The sequence below is a fragment of the Passer domesticus genome, chromosome 17, assembly GCF_036417665.1.
Source record: "Passer domesticus isolate bPasDom1 chromosome 17, bPasDom1.hap1, whole genome shotgun sequence".
NCBI lineage: Eukaryota > Metazoa > Chordata > Aves > Passeriformes > Passeridae > Passer > Passer domesticus.
In genome coordinates this window covers 8,589,176-8,616,449 of record NC_087490.1, presented here as the reverse complement: position 1 = coordinate 8,616,449, position 27,274 = coordinate 8,589,176, and the positions used below count along the sequence as shown (strand labels likewise).

At 39.7% G+C, this 27,274-nt stretch overlaps 2 protein-coding genes across 8 annotated transcripts in view; one reads left to right on the top strand and one right to left on the bottom strand.

Moving 5' to 3' along the window:
* The window catches only part of ZNRF3 (zinc and ring finger 3), a 66,378-nt gene extending 62,800 nt beyond the window's left edge, over positions 1-3,578 (top strand). For all 4 annotated transcript variants that reach the window (XM_064392043.1, XM_064392042.1, XM_064392045.1 and 1 more), the window contains one exon: positions 760-3,578. In XM_064392043.1, coding sequence (XP_064248113.1) covers positions 760-803 — 44 coding nt within the window. In that variant the 3' untranslated portion in view covers positions 804-3,578. The remainder of the gene's footprint in view (positions 1-759) is intronic.
* KREMEN1 (kringle containing transmembrane protein 1) overlaps positions 1-27,274 on the bottom strand; it is a 40,329-nt gene that overhangs the window by 5,732 nt on the left and 7,323 nt on the right. For 3 of the 4 annotated variants that reach the window (XM_064392056.1, XM_064392058.1, XM_064392059.1), the window contains exons 2-9: positions 23,802-23,964; positions 20,873-20,964; positions 16,187-16,311; positions 15,600-15,753; positions 14,450-14,782; positions 13,674-13,832; positions 12,379-12,463; positions 7,450-11,651 (exon numbers count right to left, since the gene is read on the bottom strand). In XM_064392056.1, the coding sequence (XP_064248126.1) occupies positions 11,489-11,651; positions 12,379-12,463; positions 13,674-13,832; positions 14,450-14,782; positions 15,600-15,753; positions 16,187-16,311; positions 20,873-20,964; positions 23,802-23,964 (1,274 nt within the window). In that variant the 3' untranslated portion in view covers positions 7,450-11,488. Of the gene's footprint in view, positions 1-7,449; positions 11,652-12,378; positions 12,464-13,673; positions 13,833-14,449; positions 14,783-15,599; positions 15,754-16,186; positions 16,312-20,872; positions 20,965-23,801; positions 23,965-27,274 lie in introns of those variants that run through there. The other variant, XM_064392057.1, reaches the window with a different exon arrangement.

The window sequence follows — 27,274 nt, the reverse complement described above, 5'->3', positions numbered from 1 at the left end:
GACACTGTGCTAGTCATGGCAGCTGTGCTGAGTTGCCTAAGCAGGCAATGCCACTGTGAGAGATGACAGACAAGCTGAAGGTTTTCTTTTAAAAAGGTGAAAATCTTGGAATTGCTGTAGAAGAATATGTGAGAAAGTCTCTGCTGTGGACATAGACAAGGGGGAAAAATAGCCACTCACAGAAAGAGGGGGATATTTCTTAGCTGCCTTGCCAGGGTTATATTTAAGGGTGTTCATAGTATCACAAGGCACCCTAGTTTGGAAGGGACCTCAGGCCATAATCTAGTCCAACCCCCTGCTCAAAGCAGAGCCTGCTCTGAGTCCAGACCAAGTTTGTCAAACCAAATGTATCCAGTCAGGCTGGCTAAACCTTCAGGGATACAGAGTGCAGTCCCTTTTTGGAGCTCCTGTGGCTGTGCTTGACTGCCATTATGGTCAAAAGACTTTGCTTATGTCCAGTCTGAACATCTCACAGTTCAACTTAACTTCCTCACCTCAGAATTGTTCAGAATGCATGTCTGTGAAGCCTGTGGTTTCATCACTGGGGCAGCCTCCATGCAGGCATTGCAGAGCTGCTGGGGATGCCTTTACTGCAGGCTGAGCAGCCCAGGTCCCTCAGCCCCTCCACACAAAGTGCTCCAGCCCTCTGAGCATCTTGGCTCTCTGTGGAACTCCAGTCAGTGAGTGTCTTGTTGTGGGGGCTCAAAACTGTGTGCAATATTCTAGATGCAATGTTCCTTAGTTTTCTTTATCCTTCAGGTGCTGGATCTCATCCCTTGGAGAGAAGCCAAATCAGTGACTAGACCTGTCCAGATGATCCCAGATGGAGAAGCGGAGCTTATCAGAGACTCCAAATTCTCATGGACTTAATTTTTTTTAAGCTTTGACAAACACACAAAAGTGGTAATGTGGAGAAGTCCCTCCCCTACTTCCTCTGTGTTCACATCAGTTTGATTGTCTCCTTTGTCCCTCCTGCCTGAAGCCTTCAGGCCTTGATTTGTGTGCAAAGCCCATGTGGAACATGGTGTGGAGCATTTCTGAGCTCTAGTGCCATTTCTATATTAATGACAAAGTGTTATTTATATTTTCTTTTTAGAAGTGACCTCTTGCTGAGAGGTAACACAGTGTGTTAAATAAGCCAGGCTATGTGTAGATGCTGTTATCTCCTACTTGAAGGAGTCCAGCCTTTGATAAGCTCAGGGCTACACCTGCCTTAGAAACCAGATAGCACCTTGAAATGTAGTAATGCAGAGGGATACAGCTGCTGAATGGATGCTCAGATACTGACTAATCCCAGTAGCAAATCCTAGCAGCCAGCAAGTTATGTGAGTGATTTTGAGGGAGGTGAAGCATTGGACTGTCTCCTTTCTCCTCTTCCCTTCTCCCCCCTTTCATGCTGCTCTGATGGTTTGGCTAGGAAGGTGTCCTGCCATTAGGATTAGTTTCAACAGAGTGGGGGTAAGGAAACTGAGAGCTCAGAATGTTCTCATCCTCACTTCCTGTATTTAAACCGTGGACCTCATTGTATCTTCTGACCAGTGAAGAGTGCTGGGGACCTCTCCCTCAAGCAGATGCTCGAACAAAGTGCTTAGAAAGGGTATTATTACCTTTGTAGGTAATGAGCTTTTCCTTCCATAGGAAGTTTTTCAGGCACCTGTAGCCCCTGCTACGGCTGTGAGGAATGCTGGCATGTGCAGGAAGGCAGAGCTTGCAGTGTGCTCACAGCTTTGCTGGCTCATTTTGGAAACAGGGTTTCTTGTTTCCTTACAGGCTGCAAGCATGCCTAAGGGAAGCAGTGCTTGTCACCTTTTGTGTGTGTGGGAAAGTGAGGGACTTGGTTTGGTCATTGTTTTCTTCTTTGCTGTGGTTGATGTAGCTTCCGTAGACTGATCTGTTCTAAAGGTTTCTTGGGCCCAGCCAGTTGTGCTTCATTTTTGTCTTGTGTACAGAGTGCTCTCTGTACCCCATCAGCCTGGGCACATACTTTTGTTCTTGTTCTTGTCCTAGTGGGGATGTTTGTTATCATGAGATAATTTATGTCGTCACTTCTGATAGCAATTGTTTCCTGTGGAAACAGCAGCTTCTGAGTAAGAGGCTACCATAGCATGGGTTAAATTGCCTGTCATGCTGCATGTGCCTGAGGACACAGTGTCATCCTGTGGTGTATTCACAGCAGGAATTCTTCTAAAGGGAAACTAAGTATTTAATGCCCACAGTGCCAGTCTTCTGAAAAGATTTGTCCTAAGTTCACTTTGGAGATACTTCAAAGACAAAAAAATAGAGATGTACACTTCATATTCTGCCAAAGCAATGTCCTTGACAGCACTGGGCTGGTTGTGAGACCCAGCAAAACTTGTATTCTCTGTAGTCCCAAATGAACTATTTTAAAAGAAGGAAACAGATATCTAAGAAATAACAAATACATTTGTCTATTTTCTTTTGCTTTCATACCCAGTAAGTTAGGAAAAAAGTTCCACCTAAAGGAATTCACATTACATCTTTTCAATCAACAAGCACCAAAATTCAGCTGTTCAGAGAATTAATACAAGGCAATATCTGGGTATAAGATTAAAAGAAAAATGTCAGTGAACACATTTTCTGTGTATAAAGCTTATTAAAAACTTATTCATTCTCTGAATGACTGAAGTAAGTGGTATGTATTGGGAGAACAAACTCTAAAGGTTTGTGATTTTTGAAATTTTTTTTTTTTAATTTTTAAGTCTTACCCTTTCCTTCCTCCACTAAAAAAGAAATGCATTGTAGAAGCTATGGCAAACTAGCTTGGTTATTCTGCTTGGTGTTTTGTGAGGCACTGTAAAGGCCACCTAAGATACATTGTACTCTGTAACTAAAACAGCATATGCTGGTAAAAGTGGTTCTTAAAAAGATTTGAATATTCTGGCTCCTGGTGATCCCAGATGTACTGGTCCCACACATTGTGGAAATCTCTGCTGGTGCAAGTCTCTGCAGGCCACACCACAGACACCCTACACCTGCCTTCTGTGCTGGCTCTGACATTTAACACAAAACTCTGTCCAGTGCAGACTTACAGGCTAGCTGGCCATGATAGATGGTTTTTATAACAAAATGCCTTTCTACTACTTACATGAACAGTTGTCGTTGTGTTTGGCTCATGAGGCACTATTTAAAATGTTTTTAATTAAAATTGTCTTATAGCACTTAAAATTGTTTTGTATAAAATTTGCTGTAAAGATTTGTAATATGGTCAAAGGGCTCTTTCTCCTTCATTACCATTTTTAAAAATGTTTTAAAAGCTAGAAAGCATCTTGTATATATTCTGTATATGTATAGCAGCACATTTCATGTATGGAAATATGTTCTCAGAATATTTATTTACTAATATATTTATCTTAAGCCATGTCTTATGTTGAGAGTGTGTGACATTATTGTAATAATCACTGAAAATCACTAACACGAGGCCCTGTAAATACATGATAATTGCACACAAAGATTTTACAGTACTTGCCGACCAAAAATGATTTAAGAGAAGTGTAGTTACTTGCAGTTTTGTAAGAAAGTGTACAAATGTCTGTATTAAAAGAAAAAAAAAGGCAAAACCACACAAAAAATACAGTTTTATTGCATATACATGTGGGAGTTGTCCTTCTTGTTTTGGGGGAAAGGACATAGATAATTGTTCTCCTCAAAATATAGTCCTAGATATACTGAGATGAACTCTAATAAACAAGATTTTTTTCTTTTTTTTTTAACAACAGATAGGTGGATATGGATCTGCCTTTACACAGCACTGCAGTTCCTGGGGGGCAGTGGGGGGTAGGTGTCACACAAGCCCCTGAGCCCCCCAGGCACATGGAAGTACCACATCTGTTAAAAGAAATCCTCATTTATGTTTGGAACCTGCCTGTTCCTCATGGCAGGGGAGCTGAACTCGGTTGTAATTTCAGGTAAAAGTAATTTATTGCCCTGAAATAAAATTGTTTTGAGAGAGCATGATACAGATGGACACAGCTGGGTAAATCATAGTCAAGATCCAGGTCCTTGCCCTGGATCATGGAATCACTGGTCCTGCCCAGGTGAAAATCAATACTGTGGTGCTCCTTTGGTCAGCAGAGAGCACAATTTCATCAGAGGTGTTTATGCAGACTGCAGAAAAGGGGAGCCTGGGGCTGTGTGGCTCTGTGTGTGTATGTACATGTGTATTATGTATGTTACTGAGTAAGCAGTTCACCTTCATGTGTTACTCATTTCCCATCCAGTGATACACTCACAGAGCCTGTTCCAGGATTCTCCAGCTTCCTCCTGTTCACAAAGATTTTCACCTGGTAATCCCCTGGGCTTTCCCCATTTCTCATCCATGTTCAAGTGCTCTGTAATTCAATCACCTCATGATTCAGCAAGAAATGAGCCTTACTTCTCTCCAGCCCTCCGTGTTTCATGTGTGATAACTCCATTTGGGATGCCAGACTGCTCAGGAGTATTATTTTGTAGGGCATGAGGACAGTTCCCATCCTGATCTCAGGTGAGATGGAACAGCCTGCTCTGTGTGGCAGAGAGGCACAACCATGGAGGAGCCACAGGAGCAGGTGCTTCCCAATTAAAGTTATCTGCCCCTTTTTTTGCTCAGTGAGCAATTGCCAGTGATTTCAAATATGCCTTTTATATACAAATTAGTTCTCAAAACACTTGTTTTTACAAATAGCATAAAGCCCTGTGTGTGGGTGGCTGGTAACTCAAATGTGGACAGGTCACATCTGAATCTCCCTTCTCCTCCCTCCCTCCACTCCCCCGATTGCTGCTGCTGCTGGTGTTCTGTTTTCTTGTTCCCTGTCCTGAAGAAAACTGCCAGGTGATTGTGCTTTTAAGAACAGGACATGCCACCACCCTCAGTGTCCTGTAGCACACAGTTTGTGGTGGTTGGGATGGGGCTGTGTCCCAGCCCCATCCCCAGTGGCACAGCTGTGAGCAGCAGGTGAGCAGCACTGACAGCAACGAGCCATGGAGAGCCCAGGGGCGCTGACCAACCACAGAGGGCACACAGGTGCAATGCATGAATGTGAGGGGTATAAAAGGTTGGGCTAAAGAACAAGAAGGGCAGAAATTTGCAGCCTTCTGAAGTGACCTGGTGTTACTGTATATGGGCAGGTGCCTGAAGCATTCTGATCAGGTATGGTGTTTCTCTGTATGGGCAAATGCTTAAAGCCTTTTGAAATTGTATGGTGGCACTCTGTATTGTGGCTGTCCCAGCTGTGACATGTGCTGTGACAGTGTCCCACTGAATAATCCAGGAGCCTGTGTTCTGTCTGCATGAGACACAGCACTGGGCTGCTGGCTGAGCTTGTGTGTGGTGCTTGGCTCTGTGTGATATTCTGTTTGGTCTTTGTGGTGGCTTTTTAAAAATAACTAAATGTAAATATTTTCTGTGCAAAATGAACATTTGGATACTTGGCAAGGTGGGGAGGTTCATTTTGCTTTTCAGGTTTGATACTTAAGGAACAAATTTGTGATAAAATGAGAGTCCTGTGGGGCACCACAAACCCTCACAGAACTTTGATACAGTAGAAAAAGACAAGCAGGAGCAGATTATTCATAGTGGATTGTACATTATTGGAACACTTGGTGTTTCTGTAACACTATCTGCAATATCGTGTGCATCTGTCAAATCCTATGACAGCTGTTAGGTGACGTTTGTAGTTTCTTGGGTAGTGTGAAGAGAAAAATGCCCTTAAAAGGATGGCCATGTTCATACCCTGTGGAGCCAGCCTGGCCTAATTCTCTGGCCAGGGAGACAATGGCATACCTGAAACCAGATATTTGATCTTGCAGTGAAAGCACTGTGCTCCTGTGACTTAAATGCTTCATAGAAAAGTGTCTCTTTCAGAATAAAGAACACATTTCCCTTGTGGGGAATGAAACTGCTGCTTAGGAAACAAGCATGAAAAAAGAAGGGAACAGTTCCCAGAAAGAACCAAAGTGCCAGAGTCCCATAACCAGAATTGCAGGAAAGAAGAGCAGAGTAACCTTCCCTGTCACAACTGTGTTTCTAAAAGAAAAATGAGTCTTTGTGAAAAGCTGGAGACAGTTTTGGTATTTGTCATTGGTTTTCTGGTGTTTACATAAAAGGTTGCTGAAGGTTTCTTAAAACGTAGCATTATTTTTGCCAGGAGGAATTAATTAGAGAAAAGATGAATCTTGCAAGAAAGTGAAAACAGCATTACACTGTTTACAGTGCTGCAATTGCAAAGCAAACCCTGAACAAATTTATACAGTTTTTAGAAGTTTGAAAACACGTAAACGGAAAACTTCCAACTTGCTGTTACCTCAGAAATTGTCTCAGAGCAGTATCATACTTTATATGTAAAGTAATCATTCTCAGCTCTAATTACTCTCTTCTAAAATGTACAGCAGGCCGTGCTCTTGTAATCTGCTGCTGAACTGCAGCAATTTCTGCCTCCTTTATTTCATGCTTATATACATTTTAGTCATCCTAACTGGACTCCTGCTGCACAAATACACTGTTTATTTTTTCATAATTATTATTTACAACCATTTGCTGAAAGCAGGGTGAACAGTTATAAACACAGTGCATACTTCAGCAGCGAGTCATCTCAAATTTGATTTATTCTGGTTTCTTGACAGCCTTATGTGCTTCCTGTGATAGCTTTTGGATTTGTAGCAAAACGTCTTTAGACTGAAGTTCACAATGCCAAATCTCATCCCAAAGCACAGGTGCTCAGTAAATCTGGGAAAGTCTGAGTGGTGTGAAATTTGTGTCTGGTGGGGATGTGTTGTTAAAAAAAATTGATATGGTCTGAAGGCAATTGTATTTTTCGCTCTCAAGTTAGCAGAATTGTTCATAAATGTCCAGAACAATATTCAGGTGAAACTATCAGTGAACTGTATTTCATTGGAAGATTGTGAAATACTGCTGCAAGGCAGTAAGAACCAGTTGGACAAGTTTTTGTCAGGAGTTGTTTTTGTAGTTCACCCTTCCTTTAGGCAAAGTGGTGCACCAGAAAACTCTGTTCCTTCCCACTGCCTGAGAAGGGTTATTAAGCAGAAGATGAAAGTGGAATAGCTGCTTATGCTCATTCAGTGGCAAACGTGTGTCTGCTGATGTGTTTGAGCTGTAGCCATCCAGGCTGCAGATTCAGTGCAGCTTCCAGGACTGTCCATACAAATCTCCTATTTATATTATTGCTGGGAGGGTTGGAATACACAGACTTTAATTCTGCAATCCCACTGGATTGTCTGTGTGAGCAATGTGATAAACTTCCTCAGCATTGTCCCGGCTGTAGAAAATCTGGCAGAAACAAGTCCTGAAGAAGATTATGTTAATGCTTGATTGAAAAAGCAGATTACATGTTTGATGGCAAAAATCATCCAGAGAGTATATGCACATGAATTTGCAGAATCTTATGAACAGCCTAATACAATGTAGCTAGAAATGAGATTCAAAGGAGGAAAGTGTTTCTTACAGCAATTGTTTTATCAGCATCTATTCTGTCACAAAACTGAGGCTGAGTTCCCCTATTCTCAATGTCTTTCTATCATACATACCAAAGAAGTATCTTTGATTTTTTTCCCTATGGTTACAGTGTATAGAAAATTTATTTTTCCCAGAGTGTAAACTAACATCTTTTCTTCCTATAAAATGTTAGCAAGATAGAAGCATAATATGCTGTATTAAATAATGCATTTCCTATACATATACAAATATATATATTACTATGATAACACATCACACATTTTTACATAACAAAGTCTCTATTTTCCCACAACATAACAATATTAAGATAAAAATACATATAAAATCACGTAGTCAACAAACTAAACTAGTTTTAAATGTAGATTCTGAATGAGGGAAGGCACTTGTCCAGCTGGCCCCTTTCCACCTGAGGTGCACACACAGTGTGGGCTGCAGGAGCTGGGTGCAGAGTGAAGGCAGCAGGCTCACACATGGCTGTGGCAGCTCCAGCACAAGTGCTCATTGCCCAGCTCCTGGGGCAGACTTCTGGCCTTGTCCATGGCTTTTTGCCTGCTTAGTGTGCACTCAGGGAGCTCTCAGCTCATCTCCCTGTGCAGCCTCCCAGAGAGCAAGGCCAGAGAGCTCAGCTCTGTAAAAAGTAACTCGGAAGAAAAAGCCATGGCAGCTTTTGACCTGATCAGTTTATTGCACCACTGCACGGCTGGTCACACCAACACAAGAGTGAGCAGCGGGCCAGGGCAGGAGCTGAAATCCACGTGAAGGAGGAGCAGCTCCTCATCAGGATTTGGTTGCCAAAAGAGTTGCTTTTGACATTGTAGCCAGTGTCACTTTTGCAGCCTGTCCAGCCTCTTGAAGGGACTGCTAGGCAGGAGCTCAGAAGGCTGTTCAGATACAATTCCAAACAAATTCTTCTTCTGCAGTTATTTTCAATTTGTTGGAGAAAATGGTGCAGACACCACCATCCTGAGGTGTCCCTGCTCTCCAGCTCTCAGCTGCCTGTGGAGTAGGGGCATTTCTTTTGTGGGACTACAACACTTGTGCATGGTCATGCTTTTGCTTCTTTCTCCCCCAAACCCTTACAGCAAAGATCAGAACATGCTCTGTTCATGGGTACCACATCTCTTGGCCATAAATCACCACACACTGAAGTGTCTGCACCAGCAGTGTGAGTGACCCTACCACATTCTGAAAAAATCCACACTGCAGATCTACCTCTCTTCATGGTCTCAGCCCTGCAAAGTAATAAGTGCTATTTAAGGGACCCTGTCCATGAATTTCCATCCATTGCTCTGTTTGCTAGCACTAACAGGATCTAGAATCAGCCGATATCAAAAATTCTGGGGGGAAAACATAATTTCTTCTATGCTTTTATCACTGAATTACCCATGCACTGTCTAATACTAGTACTGTTTATTGTTGCCATGACCAGTTAATCTGCTGTAAGTGCTGGTTTTATGGGACTTTTGTACATAAATTTGATTATTGCTCTCCATGAAAGTCCCATGAAATATAATTTTATTAAAAACATATTTGAGGAGCTAAGGGGGCAATGCAAAAATCTCACTTCTTGCATTCTCTAGATTTTGCATTAGTAGCATCAGTCTTTGTCGCTGTTTGTTATGATATTTTCTCTAATATTATAGTGAAATTAAATTCTTCACTAATGAAGAGAAGTGTAACATTCTGTATTTTTCCTTTCTGTGGTAGATGTAAATTAGTCACCAGGTGTTCCTGATGTTTTTTCAGTTTATCACCATTAGGGAACTGCTTTATAAATGTCTCTCTGACAAAATGTTTAACTTGCATTTGATAAGGCAAGCAAAGCTTCATCACTTTGTGATAAGCACTGTGTGCTCGTAACAGCTCCTGAGGATGTGGCAGCACTCTGTGATTCTCTCTGCCTGGTGTCCTGTTAGTGCACCAAATTCAGGATTCTTAGGAACCACCTACCTTGTTTTGCTCTGAATCTCTGAGGTGAACTCTTTCTCCACACAGCACAATGCAAAACCTTACTTTTAAAAAAGGCAATTTCAGAGCTTGGGACTGAAACAGACAATGGTTTTTGGTCCAACATGGTGACACATAAGAGAGAACCAGCATATTTTTTACAACTTGTCCTGTCTTCATTTTAGCTAATACTGTAATTATATTTTCCTGTATTCTTTCCAGCAGCTCATGCAAGAAAGTACTAGATGTTCCCATGCTATTCCATTTTTTATATAAACAATTCCATAATTGCTGGCTTAGTAAAGTCTGGTTTCTTTTAAGCATGCACTGTGATATTGTTCAGCTGTTTCTAGCACTCATCTGTGGTACATAAATCAAGCTGGATTGAATTCAGTTCAGGTAAAAGACCAGATCTACAGTAAGGCACAAGATTTCACTGCTTAATTCCTTGATACCCTGTTTTCTCAGTGAAATCTGTAATTCTCACAATAAGGAAGGAGTTGTATGTTAAAAAACGTAAGGGCAGATACTAGAATGAATTTCAACTCGGTGACAATTTTCTTACTTTTCTTCATTACCTTTTGTAGATGCACTTAATAGATGTTCTCTGACTGCACATCTGGTATATGCAGACCACTGGTATATGTTCAAACTTAACCAGAATTATTGTAGTTTAATGGTTCTCAGTGAACCTTCTCTGAGCTTAAGGAGCTGCCCATTGTAAACCTTTCCTGTCAATTTAGCTGACATTTGCATTGACAGTTTTTCTTAAATATCTCGCTGGTGTGAACTCGCAGAGGCTGAAAGACTCACTGCTGATCCCTTGGAATCACTTGTTTCCCACTTGTGGTGGTGGGATGAGAAATTTGGGTATTGTGCATGGACAGTCAGTCTACCAAAGAGGAGAAATAGTAAATGCTGTCTTTGCAATCAAAGAAAGTAGTTCACAGATCAGAACCCCACTGATGTTTTAGTTCTTTGACAAGTAAGGCAATTACCTTAAAAATTCAGTTCACTTTTAGTGCTGCAGGCAGGGAGACACTTCTCACTGGAGAGTGTCAGGGCAGCTGTTTGTGCATGTTCAGCTGCACAGCCTGGCCCAGCTGAGCTGGTGATAGCAGCTTACAACTTTGTAAATAGTTTGGGCTGCTGAGATCGATACCTGTGACTTCAGAGCAAAAATTGGTTAGTCAGCCTCACTGATAAAAAATCAGTGGATTACAGTATCTTTGGACAATCCTTTAAGAAGCCCTAAGCTTATAGCCAGGATGAGTGCTGGCTCTCAGGCTGGAGTACAATAGTTTTTTAAAGGATCACTATGAATATGAACAAAATTATCATAAAGATCAGTGAATGATGGGTCAGACAGTCATTTAAAAGGCTTCAGTGCTCCTGCAGGCCTTGACCTGGTGAGCTCTAGTCAATCAAAATACATATTTGTAGTTGAATCTTGTTATAGAGGCATCCTGAATTTGATTTTTTGTTTGCATCTCTGCTTGTAGAAACAGAACATACAGAAAGAGCACAGCACTGAGCAACCAGGAATGATGATCAGTCATTTTCCAGTCTTTGATTCCCATTCTACTGTGTAGTACCAGTGAGATGTGTTTACATCAAGGCAAATAAACTCTGTGTGCTGAACAGGTTATCAGTACCCACCTCTGTCTTCAGCCTTGAGAATAAAAGGATTGAAGTATCCTGATCTAACACAGTGCTACAGGCAAGGGGGACACAAGAAATCCTCAACCTGTAGATACCCCTTCAGTTACCTTGGGCAGGGGTACAGGACGTTTTCAATTTTACGAGTTTTTACATCTATTTTAAGTGCAATGGTTTAAAGGCAGTAATCAACAGCACTACAGACTTGAGGAGCACCAGGTATTTCAAAATTATTGCTGCAATTAAATCCATTGTCCCTGCTATATCCAAGAGAACAGCAGATAGGCAAAGTCACTCAAAGGCCTTTGGAAATGGACTTTTTGGAAAACAGGTATGAGATTGGGAGGAAAAAAAAGGAAGATTAATCTCAAGTCACCTGGATTTTAAGGAGATCAATCCTTGCAAAATAAAAGCTCAGTTTCCCACCAGTGGGTTGCAATCATCTTGTTGATTTCGAAGCTTTTTCTTGAAGATGGATATTGATGTGGATGGTTGGTAAAAAATACTCCAGATCTCTCCAGCAGTAGTGACATCACTGCAATCCTCTGCTTCAGCTGCAGCTGGAATCTGGTGGGACCTAGGAAACAAGAGTGAATTCACTCTTGTAGTTACTGTGCTTGGCTATTAATGTGTCTGCACTGGGAGTGCTCACAGCTTTCACTCCATCTGTGGCACTTCTTTCTGCCTGCTGTGCAAAATGCAGGTTTTTGGAGTGTTTCTTGGTTTGCTTGATCAAATGAAAGGTTAGGTACCCTTTTGCCACCCTAATGACAACAGTGACATTAAGCTACAGACTGTAGTTGTTATGATAGTTGCTATTAATACAAATTAATTTCCTTGTATATTTTTAAGCATATTTGTACTATGTAAGTACAATATTCAGCATTTTGATTTGCTGATAACTCACCCATCATTTCATTCAGTGAGTGTCCATCTAGAGGACACAAAATTTACTTGATAAGAGTGTAGAGGTTTTAATTTTTTTTCCCTGCAAAGAATTATCACAATTTGACCTCTTCTCACTAAACCTGGATGTCTGATTGATAACATTTTCCTCCTTCCCCCTAAAGTGCAAATCTTGTCAAATCAACAGCAGAAGAGATAGTCTAGTGGCAAATGCTATCCTAACAGATTGGAAAGTTAAAAATGTGCTTATTAAGGGTCTTCTATGAAAATACAAATATGTAATAACCAACTTGGGTTGGAGTATGGCCAGCCTGACAATAGGAAGGCAGAGAGGAGCCCCAGGTTTGGTTCAGAGTTGAGATCTTGGTTCTCTGTGCTTGGTTTTGCTCCACACTCACCTCATGGTAACATGCAGAAGTATCTTTGCTATTATGGCTGTAACACTTAGGATGAGCAGTGCTGTGAGGCTGTATATTGTCCATTCTGCAAAAGAGAAGAGGGGGAGCTCTCAGTACATTCATTTGTTTATGGTTTTTACAGTAAGAATATTGCATGAAAGGAACAAACAGCCTCGTGATCCTTTATTCAAATCTGGAATTTGACAATGCCTTAAACCTGCAAGTATTTTCTGCAGACTGGCACAAACCATACAACTTTCAGTCAGAACTGCTTTTTTCTCTTGCAAAACTCCTCCCAATAAAATTGAAAGCTGGCAAAATTCAAAGCATATGCTAGTAAAATTATCTAGGGAAGGAAGCACAAGTTCCCTTCCACCCACTGCCCCTTCCTCAAAGCATTGCCTGTACATGATAATTTGAATAGTATTTTTGGAACTGCATGAAATCCAAGGTGTAGTTTCTGCTGGTGTTCCTGGGCAGTTTAACACTAGGCAGCTTAGGTGTAACTGTGGTAAGCCAGCATTAGGCTGGGGCTAGTCCCAGACTGTTCCTGGGCACGTTCTGCACCTTGGCTGGTTTGGGTGTGCAGCTCATGTTTCAGGTTTAGGATGCTGTCTGCAGCACCCCAAACCAAATCCCAGCACTGTGGGAGTGTCCCCAGTGGGATTGAGGCCCAGCTCCAATGATGCAGAAAAGCAGATGCCCAGGGTGGTTTAACAACAGGAGAGAAAAATGGTGATTTTCACCAAGAGTGCATTTCCAGCCTTCAATTATTTACAATTCAGTAATTTCTGAATTCATTGATGTCCTGAACTGAGTTCTAAACACATGACAGTTCTCAGTGACACCTCGCCTACACCCATTACCTTGTCTAGTCCTCTTTGTGTTATTGATGAGGCTTTTGTTAATTGGGGTAACAGGGATGCAACCACCACTCAAGCTATTCTAGACTCTACAAGTAAAATTTGCTCTTTTCAGAAACTTGTGCCCTTCTGTGGCATGCAGGTCACTCAAGCTGATTTCAGTAAGGAGGCTGCTCTGACTCACATATTTCGATACACTTTCATTCTCAAGAACTCACCATCTTCACACTATTTCTGACTTAAGCTGAGAAGTGTTTTGAAATGTAATGAGAGAATCCCAGTTAGTGCTAATTAGACTGAATGAAAATTCATCTCTTAGTAAGATGCACAGTGAATCTGCTAACTTTGAGGAGGCAGCAAAGGAAACAGTGACTCCAGGTTTTGCTTTGGCAAAATGTTTTTTCCCATTTCCACATTTTACTGTGTCATTACCAGGCATGGAGCTAGTTGGATGGCTTGGGCTGGTTGTGATGACATAGAGTATCTTTGACGACCGGGCTGCATTGATGCTGAGATTTGCTTGTTCATTTATCCTCTCTGGAAGGGTGTGATTCACTGGGATCTTGTTTTGGTGCACATTGTCCTTCACAGCTGAAAACAGAGCAGTATGATTACAGTAACAATCTCTTAACAGGGGTAATTGGACTTTATTTTGTGCTTATACAGACATGCTGCTCTCTGGTTTACGTAGGAGAACTCAAATAATCACATGATATCTGATTTGTTAAAAAGCCTGTACTTCACCACGTTGGGGTTCTCAGAGTTTTTCTGGAAGTTGATTGTTCATCATAACAGCAGGTACAACTCAAGGACCAGAACATTTTATCCTGATGACTTTCAGGAGGAGACTGTTGGGAGGAGCCAAGATGAACCAACATGCAGATGGATTATTGTTTGTTTTGTTTTCCTTTCTCATTTTCCAGTCTGTTTTAACACAAAAGTATAGACTTGAATTTTGAAATTATGAAATAAATAGCAAAGTACAAGTTTTGAAAACCTGTGTTTTGCTATTTATGATGTAGCTGACTGGAATGTTCTAAACAGAGAAATTTTGGTGAAACTTTCTCCCAGTGAGTAGTGGCAACAAGAGAGATTAAACACCTGTTTGGTAAGAGCTGAAAATTTGTTCTTTAATTGCCAATTCAGAAGTCTCCTGTGTGAATTAAATGCTTCACTGAAAGGTAGAAACAGCAAAGGTAGACTCTTACCTCTATACCTGATAGCAAATCCCTGTGCTTGATTGATGTCATCCGAGAAAAAGTACAAAATGACAAAATCCAAAGAGATGTTAAAGCTGTGGGGAGGCTTGTTCTTGCCATTAAAACGAGCCAGAACGTGGTAGGTGTAACCATCCAGCAATTCCACCATATCTGTAGCATCTTTGATTTCGAAAAGGACAAAGCTGAAGTGGATTTGAGATGCTCCTGGAACTTGTATGGTCCAATAGCAGACTTTGCCTGTGCCATATGTGTCAGGGAAATCTGGGGAATAGATCACAGCTGTAGCAGAAGTGTAATTCCCTCCACAGGCACCAATAAGGGCTGTGAAAACAAGAGGAAAGGGAGAAAAATGGGAAGAAAGAAAGAAAGAAAGAAAAAAGAGGTAATACATTAATTTTTGCAAAGTTTTAGCACCCTGTAGATTCTAATACTTAAATGTGACTTGAAGGAACAGGCTGGCTAGGCCAGCAGGATGCAGTCTCTGCAGCTGCTCCTTCCCTCCCTCAGCACTGGGAGCACAGCTTTTCTTGTCTTTTCTTGCCTCATTACTCTGGCCTACACATCACTGTAGCACTGCAACTTTCCTTTGTCCTGTGTGTAACCATTACCCTCTCCTGCACCCCTGCAGAAATGGGATGAGATAAATCACTGATTCAGGGGCTTCCACTCCATCCCCATCAGGCAGGGAGGAAAGTGGATTAGTGACTATTAGCTCTCACTGCTTAATGACTGATATTCCTTCACAGCTGTATGAAACTGAAAATTTAAACTCCAGTGAATCCAGAGAGAACTCAAATGCCACCAACTGACAGTGCATATCCATACATACACATACCATTTTTTACTCTCTAGTAAGATCAATTCTCAGGGAGTTTCTGACAGCTGACTTAGCACCACTTGTGAAGAAAGTGAGAGAACCTCTGGAGCATGAGCAAGCATCATTTCTTGGAAGAGCTAATTCACATTATTAATGGATAAGTATTTTAGGCAGAAATGGAAAGCAGCTTTAATTTATACCGAATTGAGGTGTTTTGCTGTTTGGTGTGCAACAGTTCTCTTTGTTTTGAGCCTTTTCCCTAATTTGCTGAACATGTGAGGCCTCTCCTTTGGGAAAAGCTGAGCCTGCTTCAATACTTACTGTCAAAAAGAATGACTCTGCCGTCCCCACCGCAGGGCTGAGTGTGGTCTCCAAAGCAAACACTGTTGCATTCCGTGCTGGCTGCCTCCCCATATCTCCAGTAGTCAGGATTATTTCCACAGAAGCAAGCATAACCTGATTCCATGCCTGCAAACTTTGACAACAAAGATGCATAAGGAAGGGAGGAATAGTATTTGAAGGAGTGACAGCGGGAGGCTGTTTGAGCAAGAAAGCTGGCAGCAGAAAATGTGTGTTTTGGAGAAGTATGATTAGTCAGAGGAACCACCACAGGCTATTTTTGTTTGGGCTGTCAGGATGCTAAAGATTAGGGGGAAAGATGGAAAGGAGGGCACCCTGACACTCACAATTGCAGTAAGCAACCATGTTTTCTCCTGGTGTTATTCATTAGTCATTTGTCCAGATTCCTCTGGATGCAGAGAGGGGGCTTGATCTCCATGGTGAAAGTGCAACTTTAGACCTCCCAAAGGTTAAAAAAAATGGGGAAGAGGAGAAATAGACAAAGACCTCTAGGCATGTTGCCATTTTGTCTTTGAAAACGTGTTGTAAATGGATTTCAAAGCAATCACCTTGAACTGCTGACTGCGGCAGGAGCTGATGCACGTTTGGATGGTGAGCTTGTTGGAGGTCTCGCTGGTGCCAGTCAGAGGTGGTGGCTCCCCATGGTCCTTGTAACAGCCCAGATTTCCTGGCACTGGCAAGAGTGACACACAGCAGTCATTCCAAAGTGCCTGTAAGCATCCCAGAGTGCTTCATGCACTACCTGGTCACTGAGCAGCTCTTGCTGTGTTCTGGGCTCTATGGGAACTCTTTGTTAATCTTTGTTACTCATGCTCTGTATGATTCTTGTCATATTTTCCAAACACGCCCAGGGATGAGTGATGGGACAAAAGAGTATCATATCATCTCAGCAATATACCTGTAAGACTGTCTAGCTGGTTTCAGTAAGCTGCAGCAAAATATAGAGAATAAATACCTTGTTCATTTCTCCTGAAAGAGGCAATTTAAAAAAACCCAAGGTATTAAGTGGGGGGTTCACGGGGGTTGTGTTTCTTGGGGTTTTTTTTACTACGGGCATGCATACTCTGAAAATAGAAATTAAACTGTTTGATTTCTGTCTGACCTCCAAACATGACATTCTGGAAGTTTTCAAAACAGGATATTTGAGGAAGGGAACCTAAACTGTTTTAGAATGGAGTTTGGCAAGTTTTATGGGAGGGACTAATGTAGGGGAAATTCCTAATATTTAAAACTTGAATGCTGATATGAATCTGAAGCAGCATACAAGGAGATTAAAAATGAGCAATATTACTTTAAGGAAACAACCCATCTATTTACATTAATATGATGTTTCAAGGGTCCTTGGTCACTATGGGAGATCAGAATTTTCTCCCTTCAAAAAACCATTGCTCTGTTGTTTTTTTTTGGTTTTGCACTTTTCATCAAAGCACTGGAATTTAGCCATGACCACCCCTGGAGAGGATGTGGAGTACAATACAGTGCTGGGATAATGGCATAAAATGATCCCTTGCCCACTTGTCATATCTATTCACATGCTTGAAATTAAATCTGTTACTAGCTCCATGTTAAGTTTTATTCCTGTGCCAGATTGATATGGATTCTTTTTGTCCACCTAACTGCCACAGCTCTGACATGATGTGCTCAGAGACCTGTACGAGTGTTTTATTTATGTAGTCATTGGTTATTAGAGTACCCAGTAAACTTATTATAAATAATGACATAACATTGCTTGAAATACTGTTCATAAATTAATTTTGTTCTCTAAGAATACACTTTCATTTATAAATACTTGCATGGAGTTTTGGCTTTGATATGCCCTGCAGCAACATTCATATAAGTACTGAGACTTCAAGTTACAGCCTGATTTTACATACCTTTGGAAATCCCCATTGCAGCCCCACCCCAGCTGAGTACAGCTGGGCAGATAACTCATGAGAGAGTTCATTCTTTTTTGTATTGTGCGTGATTTCACAGGCCTGAAAAAGCTTCCTAGTTATCCAACCTAGCTCATTTTCCTAAGAGACCTGGGATTTTAATTTTTTTTTCTTTTTTAAAGTAGCTTTATTAGTGAGACCTTTCAACCTTGGCTCCAGAGGATTAGTACTTTAGTATGCTAAGAAACCTGAGTAATTTGAAAACTTCTTAAATTTTTTAACTAAATCAAGCGTACATCCTAAGACTAATAAGTCTCTGGTGTCCCAGCAGTATTTTAACCTTCTTTCCTCTTAATATTTAGCCTACTAAAGAAACTTGGCAAAAAAATGAGGTAGTCAGTGTTCTGCAATTACTGTTCATGCTCACCAGTGATGTTTCACTATTACAGTCTTCAGCCATTTGTATCTATTTGTCCTCTTCTGCTTAAAAGCTCACCTCTTTTGCACAAGCATATTATTTTTCTTTTAAGCAGCATTTGACATAATGAGGTCCTGGCAAACACCACAGCTTCTTCATTTTACATGTTGAGGCACATATTCAATGTATTAAAATATGGAATTAATCCTTTTGAGCTCAAAACCATGTTCCAGCTATGCTCATCTAGCTGTCTTTGAAGAGCCTCCCAGCTTTTTCCATTGGTAGCATGCACAAATGGTTTGAGCTGTCCTTGTTCCTGTGTTCCATACATATCTGGATAATTTAGCTGGCCCTGCCATTTAACACCTCCTCCATATTTCAATCAAATTTATTATGTTACCTACATGCACACTGGAAATATGATTCCAGTAATGAAATCTGTTTATGGGGAGAGAGTCATGTGAGTCATAAACATGAAGCCTTTCTTTCTTTCTCTCACATTTTGGAAGTATAAGTTGTTATTTCCTTTGAACTTAAACTTAACCTCATTAACAAGAAGACCAAAAAAGTCAGGAATAGCTGCAGCACTGCAAACAAACCATCTGAAGCATTCAGTTCTGAATCCTCCATGTGAGATGCACATGTTCTCTCAGCACTCAGAGCTGCAGCCTTGCCTTTTATTTTGTTTCTGTCCATTCCACTCTGCTTAGCAGACATGAAAGAGGAGAGAGGAAGAAAAGGGAAGACAAAGCTCCTCCTGGAGTAACTACACTGTCTTCTGTGATGGTGCTCATCCATCTTCATCTAACACTGCTGAATTCTGTATGTTACTATGCAGAATGTCAGAACACATTTCTGACTGAAGCATGTAGTGTTATGTGTAAATATTAGGGAATGAGACACATGAGATAATCATGTGAATTCATCACCATAATGAAAAACTCTTAACTGTAGATTCTTAATTATTGTTCAGATGAATCATTGCATGCAAATCTCTCTAGGCAATCAAGATGCTTCATGTTGCTGGCACTGCCATGGTATTATGTGGGCACAGTTAATAGGTAACTTATGTTCCAGATAATTTTCTAGTAGTAAATATCATTAAGGAAAAGAAGCTTATATAAGAAATTTTTCTCTAAAAATTTTCAAATAGGTTTTGTTTTAAACAGTTGCTTTCTTGCTCCATCACAAAAGCCAAGTTTTGCATTCAAAAACTGACTTTGTGTTTCATTTGTACAGTTCACAAGATAGTTTTGATGGTCCTATGACTTAGCATCATGCTTACTGAAAACAGAAAGTCTGGTGAAGAATAAAAGATTTTTTTACACAGCTTCATAAACCATGAGGTTTGTATTAAGATTTGGATGGGCTTGCAATGTACAGTTTGCTCTAAATTGCTGCAATTCCTTTTTCTAGTATCGAGTTTCAGTGCAATGCTTGAAGCAGCTGCTACTGGTCAAAAGGACATTTTGTAAATGTAAGTCTGGATTATCTGTGCAAGTAAGTGTCCAAGTTTAAATCCTCTGCTCCCCACCACAGAGAAAATGAGCAAGGCTGGTTTTAAAAGGATCCTTTGTGTAGAACAAATGGAGTGGAGAGAATTTGTCTTTCAGCTTTTTTCCTGGTGCCATATCCAGATAATTTGTTAACATCTGTGGTCTTTAAAGAAAATGCAAATTCTTTCATTTTAGACCAAGTTAAAGTTCTTAATTAGGAGGGTCAAGTTTCTCAAATCATATCTTGTATATTAGAAAAATAAGAGTATGATGTCCTCTGAACAATGAGTATCAGAGTGTTGAATGATTTTGTGTTATTTAAATTAGACTCCTTAATCTGTGTTTAAGTCTAGGTAAAAGCCATCTGTCTTAAGGTCACACTTATGTATTTGTTTGCCTAGCATGAAGATGTGAGTCATTCACATTCATAAAAACCCCAAAACAACAAAGCTATGAACAAAGTAAAAAAAAAAATCACTTTAGCTCCATTTTTCTTGTCTGGTTTTGTTTTCTTAACTTTCTTCCAATCAAATGTGTGTCTACATATGGACACCTGCTCTGGTGCTCAGCAGTGAAAACCTAAGTTATGCCTTAGAAACAGAAGATACTTGCACAAAAGAAGTTAGAAAAGCAAGTGAAGACATTAATGATTAGACCTACTAAAATGTATAGCTACGGTTGCTTGTTAACATGCAAGACTAGAATATCTTCTTAATATTTGGGCTTATTTTAAAGAATGTGATTTAGGAAAGAACTTTGGAAGATGCTGACACCAATCATGACACTGTGGACATAGTAAAAAATAGAATACATTAAAAATATTAAATTCTGGAAAGGAGCTTCATGTGAGTAGCTTGTAAATGATCTGATTTTAAAAAAATCGAAGTCCAAGTTGTGGTTTCACAGCAATGTTAAGTATCTGCACCTGCCAGAGACAGAACTCTACTCCAGAGTTCCCATATAGCACACAGACACCTTTTCACTGTGTCCTCTCATATTGTTTTTATGTTTCCTCCAAGCAATTCTGTGTATGATGCTCTATACACATTAAACTAATGTAATTAATTTTATGAGCAAATTGCAATGGATGGACACTTCTACACCTAGTAAAAACTTTCCTTTTTTTTGCCCTCTAGATTTTAATAAATTAATGATCTATGGATTCAAAGAACTAGCAGTACTTAACAAGTTTTGTGTGATTCCCTGTCATACAGTATTATTTGTAAATAATATAATCCAGTAATTCTGAGATGAAAAGGAGGAACAATTCAGTAAGCTTGTCATTAACTCTTAAGACACCTCTTTAAAATACAGCTTATTCTGCAACTGAAAAAAGCTGTTTTGCCTTATCCTAGTTTGTGTTTGGAAATCACTGCCCACTGTTGTGGATCTGCCAGTCTCTGCTCAGCTGAGATGCAGGCCTAAAAAACTGCACAGTGCTCTTACTTCGGCAGGATGGAATCTCACAGTATTTCCAGTATATTCCATCTTCATGTTCTGCAATATAGCACCATGGGCTGACATCCCCATCAGGGTTTCTGAAAGAGAAAAACACTCAGTGAAATTCATCATTTTTTTTCAAAAAAGACACCAAAAAAATCAATCTTATTAAGCTTAAATGCCTTTACCATTTTTGCTCTAGTACCTACCAAAAAACTGCAAAGTTTTGCATTATCAGAAAGTTCAGATAGCTTTGGTTATTAGTATTCATCAAGCATAAGATGCTAGTAATGTCTAAAATATAGCTTTGTTTTACTCTAAGGTTAAAAGGTGCAGAGCTATTTCTGGTCAGTACTGACAGAGAGGAAGATTTTCTGTCCCACATCCTGTGTGCAGGTTCCATAGACTCATAAACTTGATTTTCTGCCTTGGTACAAAATAGTCCAGACTCCAACCTTCTGTGTGTATGGTGATAAAAAGACACAGCTGATAAAGTCTTCTGGGAAAGAATGAATTATTTTCCTCTCTTTCAATAAAACTGACTAATCCATTCCAGTGATCTCTTTATATTGATGGTAAATTCCTTATATGTCCATGATGATGATGATCACTATTTTTACAATTATTTGCTGTTGTGTAGCACCACTTACAAATGCATACCTAATTAGTCATTAGGTTATTTAAAGTTTTTTTTCTATATACACTGTGAAAGACTATTCACATTGCAAAGATCTATTTAAGAGAATAAATTCTTATTTTGGACAGTCAGGTTTAACTATGACTTTTTCTTTTAACTAGGATCAGTTGCAATCTTTTTATCATGTGCTTTGGCATGAATTCTATAAATGACACAGCCCTACTGAAGTGTCAGTTCAGCTGCAAGTTGTCATTTACGCCTATTAACAACTCTTTTGTGGGAGATCCAATTTTAGAAATTCTGTGGATGTTTTTTTGGTCAAATAGCAGACTGCTGAAAACAACTGGTGGGCTCAGTGCAGTTTAGATGACTAAAATGTTGCTAGTTAGGCTTTCAAACAGATTAGTAGTGCACCAGGAAAGTCTAAGACTAGCTATGCTAGGAATTTAGGTGTAATGCAAGAGCCTCCAGTAGCTAAAAAAAGTAGAAGACTAAAACCAAGTGAAGCTTGTACTTGAACTAACCCATTTTCCCTTGTATCCAGAGTTACAGGAAAAATTACATCTTCATGACAGAAACCGTATGTCAGGAATTTAATAATGAGAATGGCATTCTACATAGAAATGCCTTAAAAATGCAAGGAAATTGGAGAGAAACATGATGAATGTCTTTAGAAATCTTTGTCTTCAACCTCAGAAGTGCATGGCAGTTAGAAAACAACTCTCTGTCTTTCAAAATCTCCAAAAATTTCAGTCCTCATAATTTTGTTATGGTTGAAGTGAGTGGAATGCTGAGGCATTTCCATCTGAACAGGGTGTCTTGCAGTAAACAAAGTATTCCAAGCAAGGACCACCCATGGAGAGGTAACATGCTTCTGATTAATACTTCAAGTGTAAAATTTGATTGTTCAAATGTTGTCCCCAAAATCAAATCTCAAGGCGAGGTATTATGCCTTAAAAAAGCCTTGTGAGGTATGTACTGCCTGAGAAAAGGGGAAAATCAACTTGTCCATTGACATCAAGCAGATGAATGTCAGAGAAAGAACTAAACCAGCTGTATCACAGCCCTCAACAATATTTGCATGCTATAGATATACCCTGGCACTCTTAGTGACTTTCCAAGCTTTCTTTCAAGAGAATGTAAAGTAAAAAGCCATCCATTAGTTAGGACTGTCATTCCATACACCTGTGGCAAAGTGATGCAGTGTGAGGAAGAAAATGAGGATAATCTAATACCTAGCAGACTCAGGTAAAAAAGCTCTTTTTGGTAATTAAGTAATTTCTCAGGTTTGCATATCAGATTATAGGCTTCTTGCTTCTTGTAACATTTACCAAGTTCTCATTTGCTAGGTACAGCAAGTTTCAAGTGTTTTCTGAGTATCTGGATAAACATTCAGTTTCTCATGCATGTTTTTGCACAGCTTGTACATGTTTTGCTTTGTACTAACCAAAATGTTAGCCAGAGATGACTGCCAAAAGTGAGATCCTGTAGATACAGCCAGTCTAGAATATTGCCACACAGAAACAATCAAAATTGCATTCTTGATTCTGCTATTAATATCAAAGAATTCAGTGGCCACTGTGTTTTTCACAGCTCTGTATTAGTATGCCTACCGAGACACAGAGATGAAAAAAAGCCTGCAGAGCCTAAACATCTCTGAACTTAAGTTCTGATTTGGCCCCTAAATTCTGAAGTTCTTATTTAAGTTTTGTTCTAAGTTCTATCCATATTTATGGAGGACTTTGTCTAGAAGGCAAGGAAACAGAAGTGCATGTTTTAATGCACTTAATCCATGGTTTAATCTGGTATTGTAACCCCTGACAGATGAGCTTCTGAATTCAAACAACTCTATTACTGATGTTCAATTAGAATTTTTTGTCACTACAAAACTTTCATTAGCACAAAACTTGGGAAGTGTAACAGAACCAGGCTTGTGCGTGAGGATAAAATCCATCCAGAGACTCTTCCAGACACTCACTGCACTGTGTCCCTCTAATTTTGATTTTTTTATCTCCACCTTTTCATTTAAGTAATTTGTAGTCTTTCTCTGTCATGCCACCTTATAAACTGGACACATGATAGAGACTGTGCTGAAAGTGTGGGAGCTGGGTTGGAAAAGTTATTCTACTAATGGTGCCGATAGATTCAGGGTACTGATTACAGGGTAAACCAAAAAGTGTTAGATACCCATGGTTCTGACATTCTTCACTGCCTGACAGGATGTTTCCCAATTTTCTGTCAACTGCTTAAAGTAACACTGGTATTCAGGCAATGCTAAAGCAATGGGATATTTCTTACCTGCAGTAGTTATGCTCCCCAAGGCCTCCCTCCCCATTGGGATATTTCACAGTGTTGTAAGGATGCTCAAAGGTCTCATTCCAAAAAAGACAAGGTTTCCCTGCATGTTGGGAGGTCTGGTTCTGAGTGCCACGATAGTCAGCGCCGTTTGCTGTATAGCACTCTGGGAAGAAAGAGAAATGGGAAAGAAAGAATGTATGTAGGTTTAGTGTTTGTTCCTCCCTCACCCTCCACCCCATATCCAGCAGACCATGCTTCCTGCATTGTTTAGGCAGTTAAAGATGCTGGCTAGGATTTAAGCTTTCAGTCAAACCTCTATTCAAGAGATTATGATGTCATTACTTTAATAAACAATGTATAAGACAGGTCTGATGAGAGGTTTACACAATTAACATGCATCTTCTGAATAAGCATAATACTTTTTTACTTTTACTTTCCCTTGTGTTTTACTCATTAGGATGACTCTTGTTAATTTTCCAAAAATGAAATCATATGACATTATCAGTCTGCTACTTATCAGCATATTAACCAAAATCTCATGCCACTTCAGCTAAAATTGTGACTATCTGTACTTTACAAAGTGAAAGACTTGGATCTTACCAACATTTACATTCTGATTTAGAAAAATTCTTAGAGATTGAGTTGCCTTAGAAAGGGACCTCCTTCAACAGAGTACAATCACAATACTGTGATTTGCTACTAAAGCATTTATGCTTTCACATTAAAAAGTATGGGTCAGTATTCTTCTGCCCCACTCATATTTTCTCCCACTAACATTTATTTTCCCAGCCTCCTAATACTCAATAAGTCAGAAACCAAAGTAGAGAATGATTTCACTAAATACATTAGCCCCTTCTCAGCTGAACTACAATTTTCATGCTGCCTGGCTTTGCTGGGCCTTGTTAATCACAGAACTGTAGAATGGTTCAGGTTGAGAGGGATCTTAAAGATCATCCAGTTCCACCCCCCCTGCCATGGACATGTTCACTGGACATCTTCTGATGAATAAATATCCAAATGCATGAACAATTTTACTTTTGCTAAAATTGCCAAGCATTTTTGATTAAATTATGCAATGTGAGTGTGGCAGAGCCTGGGAACAAGCTGCCCAGGGAGGCTGTAGAATCTCCATCCCTGGAGATATTCCAAAGGCACCGGGACATGGTCCTGGGCAACCTGCTTCAGGTGACTGTGCTTGAGCACAGCACTTGGACAACATGACCTCCAGAGGTCACTTTCATCTCAACCATGCCGTGATTATCTCCCAGGAAGACTCATTATAATTAGTTTACCATAAATAAGTCCATCCTGCTTATAATTAATAGTTGCTAACATTTATCATCCTTGCATTTATTTAACAGGATTAAAACATAACAGTCTGGGACAGAATTAAAACTGTTGTGTTACACTGCTGTAAACATTTCTTTGTACTGGACAGCATTACTGGGGAAATTCATTGAAAATTGGCTTTCTGCTAACTACAGGCTGTGAAAGCTCCTGTTTATCTGATAGATGTTCTCTGTAGAAACCATACTGCAGCTGCAGAGATGTTCTACTGCCCTGAGGGAGTGGGAGAGTGCTCTGAAGTATGTGCTGATCTCAGGTGTCCCTCATGAAATCTAACTTACAAAACAAGTCTAGAAAGACCCGTGTAGCTGCAGTTGGAAGAGGGGAAAAAAAAAACCCACCTACATTTTAATCCTGATATTAACAGTACACTGTTTTTGTATTTAGAACTACTGTAGAAGAAGGAAAAATGTATTATTAAAACCATGCCTCTGAAATTAGTTTAGTCTGGGCTCACAAATATCAGAATGGTACAATTATAATAATTATTTCAGAGTTCTATTACACAGCAGATGAAAGACAATGGTTTTGTGCTTTCACCGTGCATTTTCATGCCTAGGCAAGTTTGGATTTCTATTAAATGAAATTTTGTTGCTGAAGGCACATAGAAGAGGTGTCTGCACAGCCATTAATATATTCTGTTATCATCTGTGGACAGAAAGGTGTATAATTTAACAAAAACAAGCTTCAGGTCAATACTCCTCCTTACTGTAATTTACCTGCCTTAGCAAAACAGGTGGGCTGCAGACATTTGCTTAAAAATGCAAATCTGAGTTTCCAGTATTGAGGCCACCACAGCTATTTGTGTAAACATTAAAAAAAAACCCACTTTAAGGTCATGACTGTGTAGCGACTTTCTTCAATACCTCTTTTACTTTGCAGTTAATATAAAAGTTTTTGTAAGTTATAGCTGAAAAATATAAGCTGATGAATTTTAGCAGAAAAGAGAGAAAAATGTAATCAAAATAGATAAACAAAATAATAAGCAGCAAAAAGAATTTGTGAAAAGTGATAAGCACATCCAGAAAAGGTATCTACATTAGCTTTGTGCTTTTATATTTTTTTTTTGCCTCTCACTCCTAAATGAAAAGCAATATATACTTCTATCTACTCAGAAATTTAAGGAATGCTACAATACCTGAATTTAGTCTGGCAAACTAAACTGAAGTTAACTTAGTCCATTTTAGGATCTGCTAAGACTGGCCCATGCTTTAACTTGCAGTAGTGACTGACTTACATTTTCGTGTCAGCTTTTTTTAACTGATTTTCTTCAAACTTCACTGTACTTTAAGATAAAAAAGGAAGAGTCAGAGCCTACCTATCTAGCCTACCTATCTCTCTTCGTTCCTCTTAACTGCAGTTTTTGTTCCCCAGACAATAGGTAGCTGTATCAGTGCCTCCTGTGTTCCTTTGTGCTATCAAGAAGTTTGGTGCAAATGTTTCAGCTGAGTTGAAACAAAGCTCCCCTGGCTTAGATGTGGATGTGGAAAGGGGAGGCAGTGAGATACCACGGAAAATCATTGATTATCCCTGAAACTTAAAGTGAAATGGAATTTAGCAGCTGTTATCAAATGAAATACAAAACCTTTCATCTTACAGGGAATTTGGATTTTCTTAAGGATTAATAACGACTTTGCCATAGCATGGGAGTGCAATATTTTCAAATAAATATTGGCATTTTAAAAAAATCAGGTCAGTTGTCCTTGCTGTGCTCCCTCCTGGCTTCTTGTGCACCTGCTCACTGGCTAAGCATGGGAAACTGAGAAGTCCTTGATTTAGAGTAAGCACTACTTGGCAACAACAAAAAATTCTTCTGTTTATCACACGCAGTGATTTCATCATATTTTGCTGCACGACAGCCAAGACACTACCTTAGTGATTTCACCATGAAATTAATACTTTCAATGTGCTGAAGGTGCATGTTTTGTCTGCAGGAAGATCATTGTCCTCTCTATTTCAAATCCAAGCCCTAAGAGATTCTGGAGAACAGGAGGTTAGAACTTCCACCCTACTTTTTGTCTTGTACCACTGATGCAATAATTCTGTAGAAAGATGAGCTTAAAAAAAAGATGACCTAGATTTGTCTGCACAAAACTAATTCAGATGAGGTCATTTAAATTAAACAG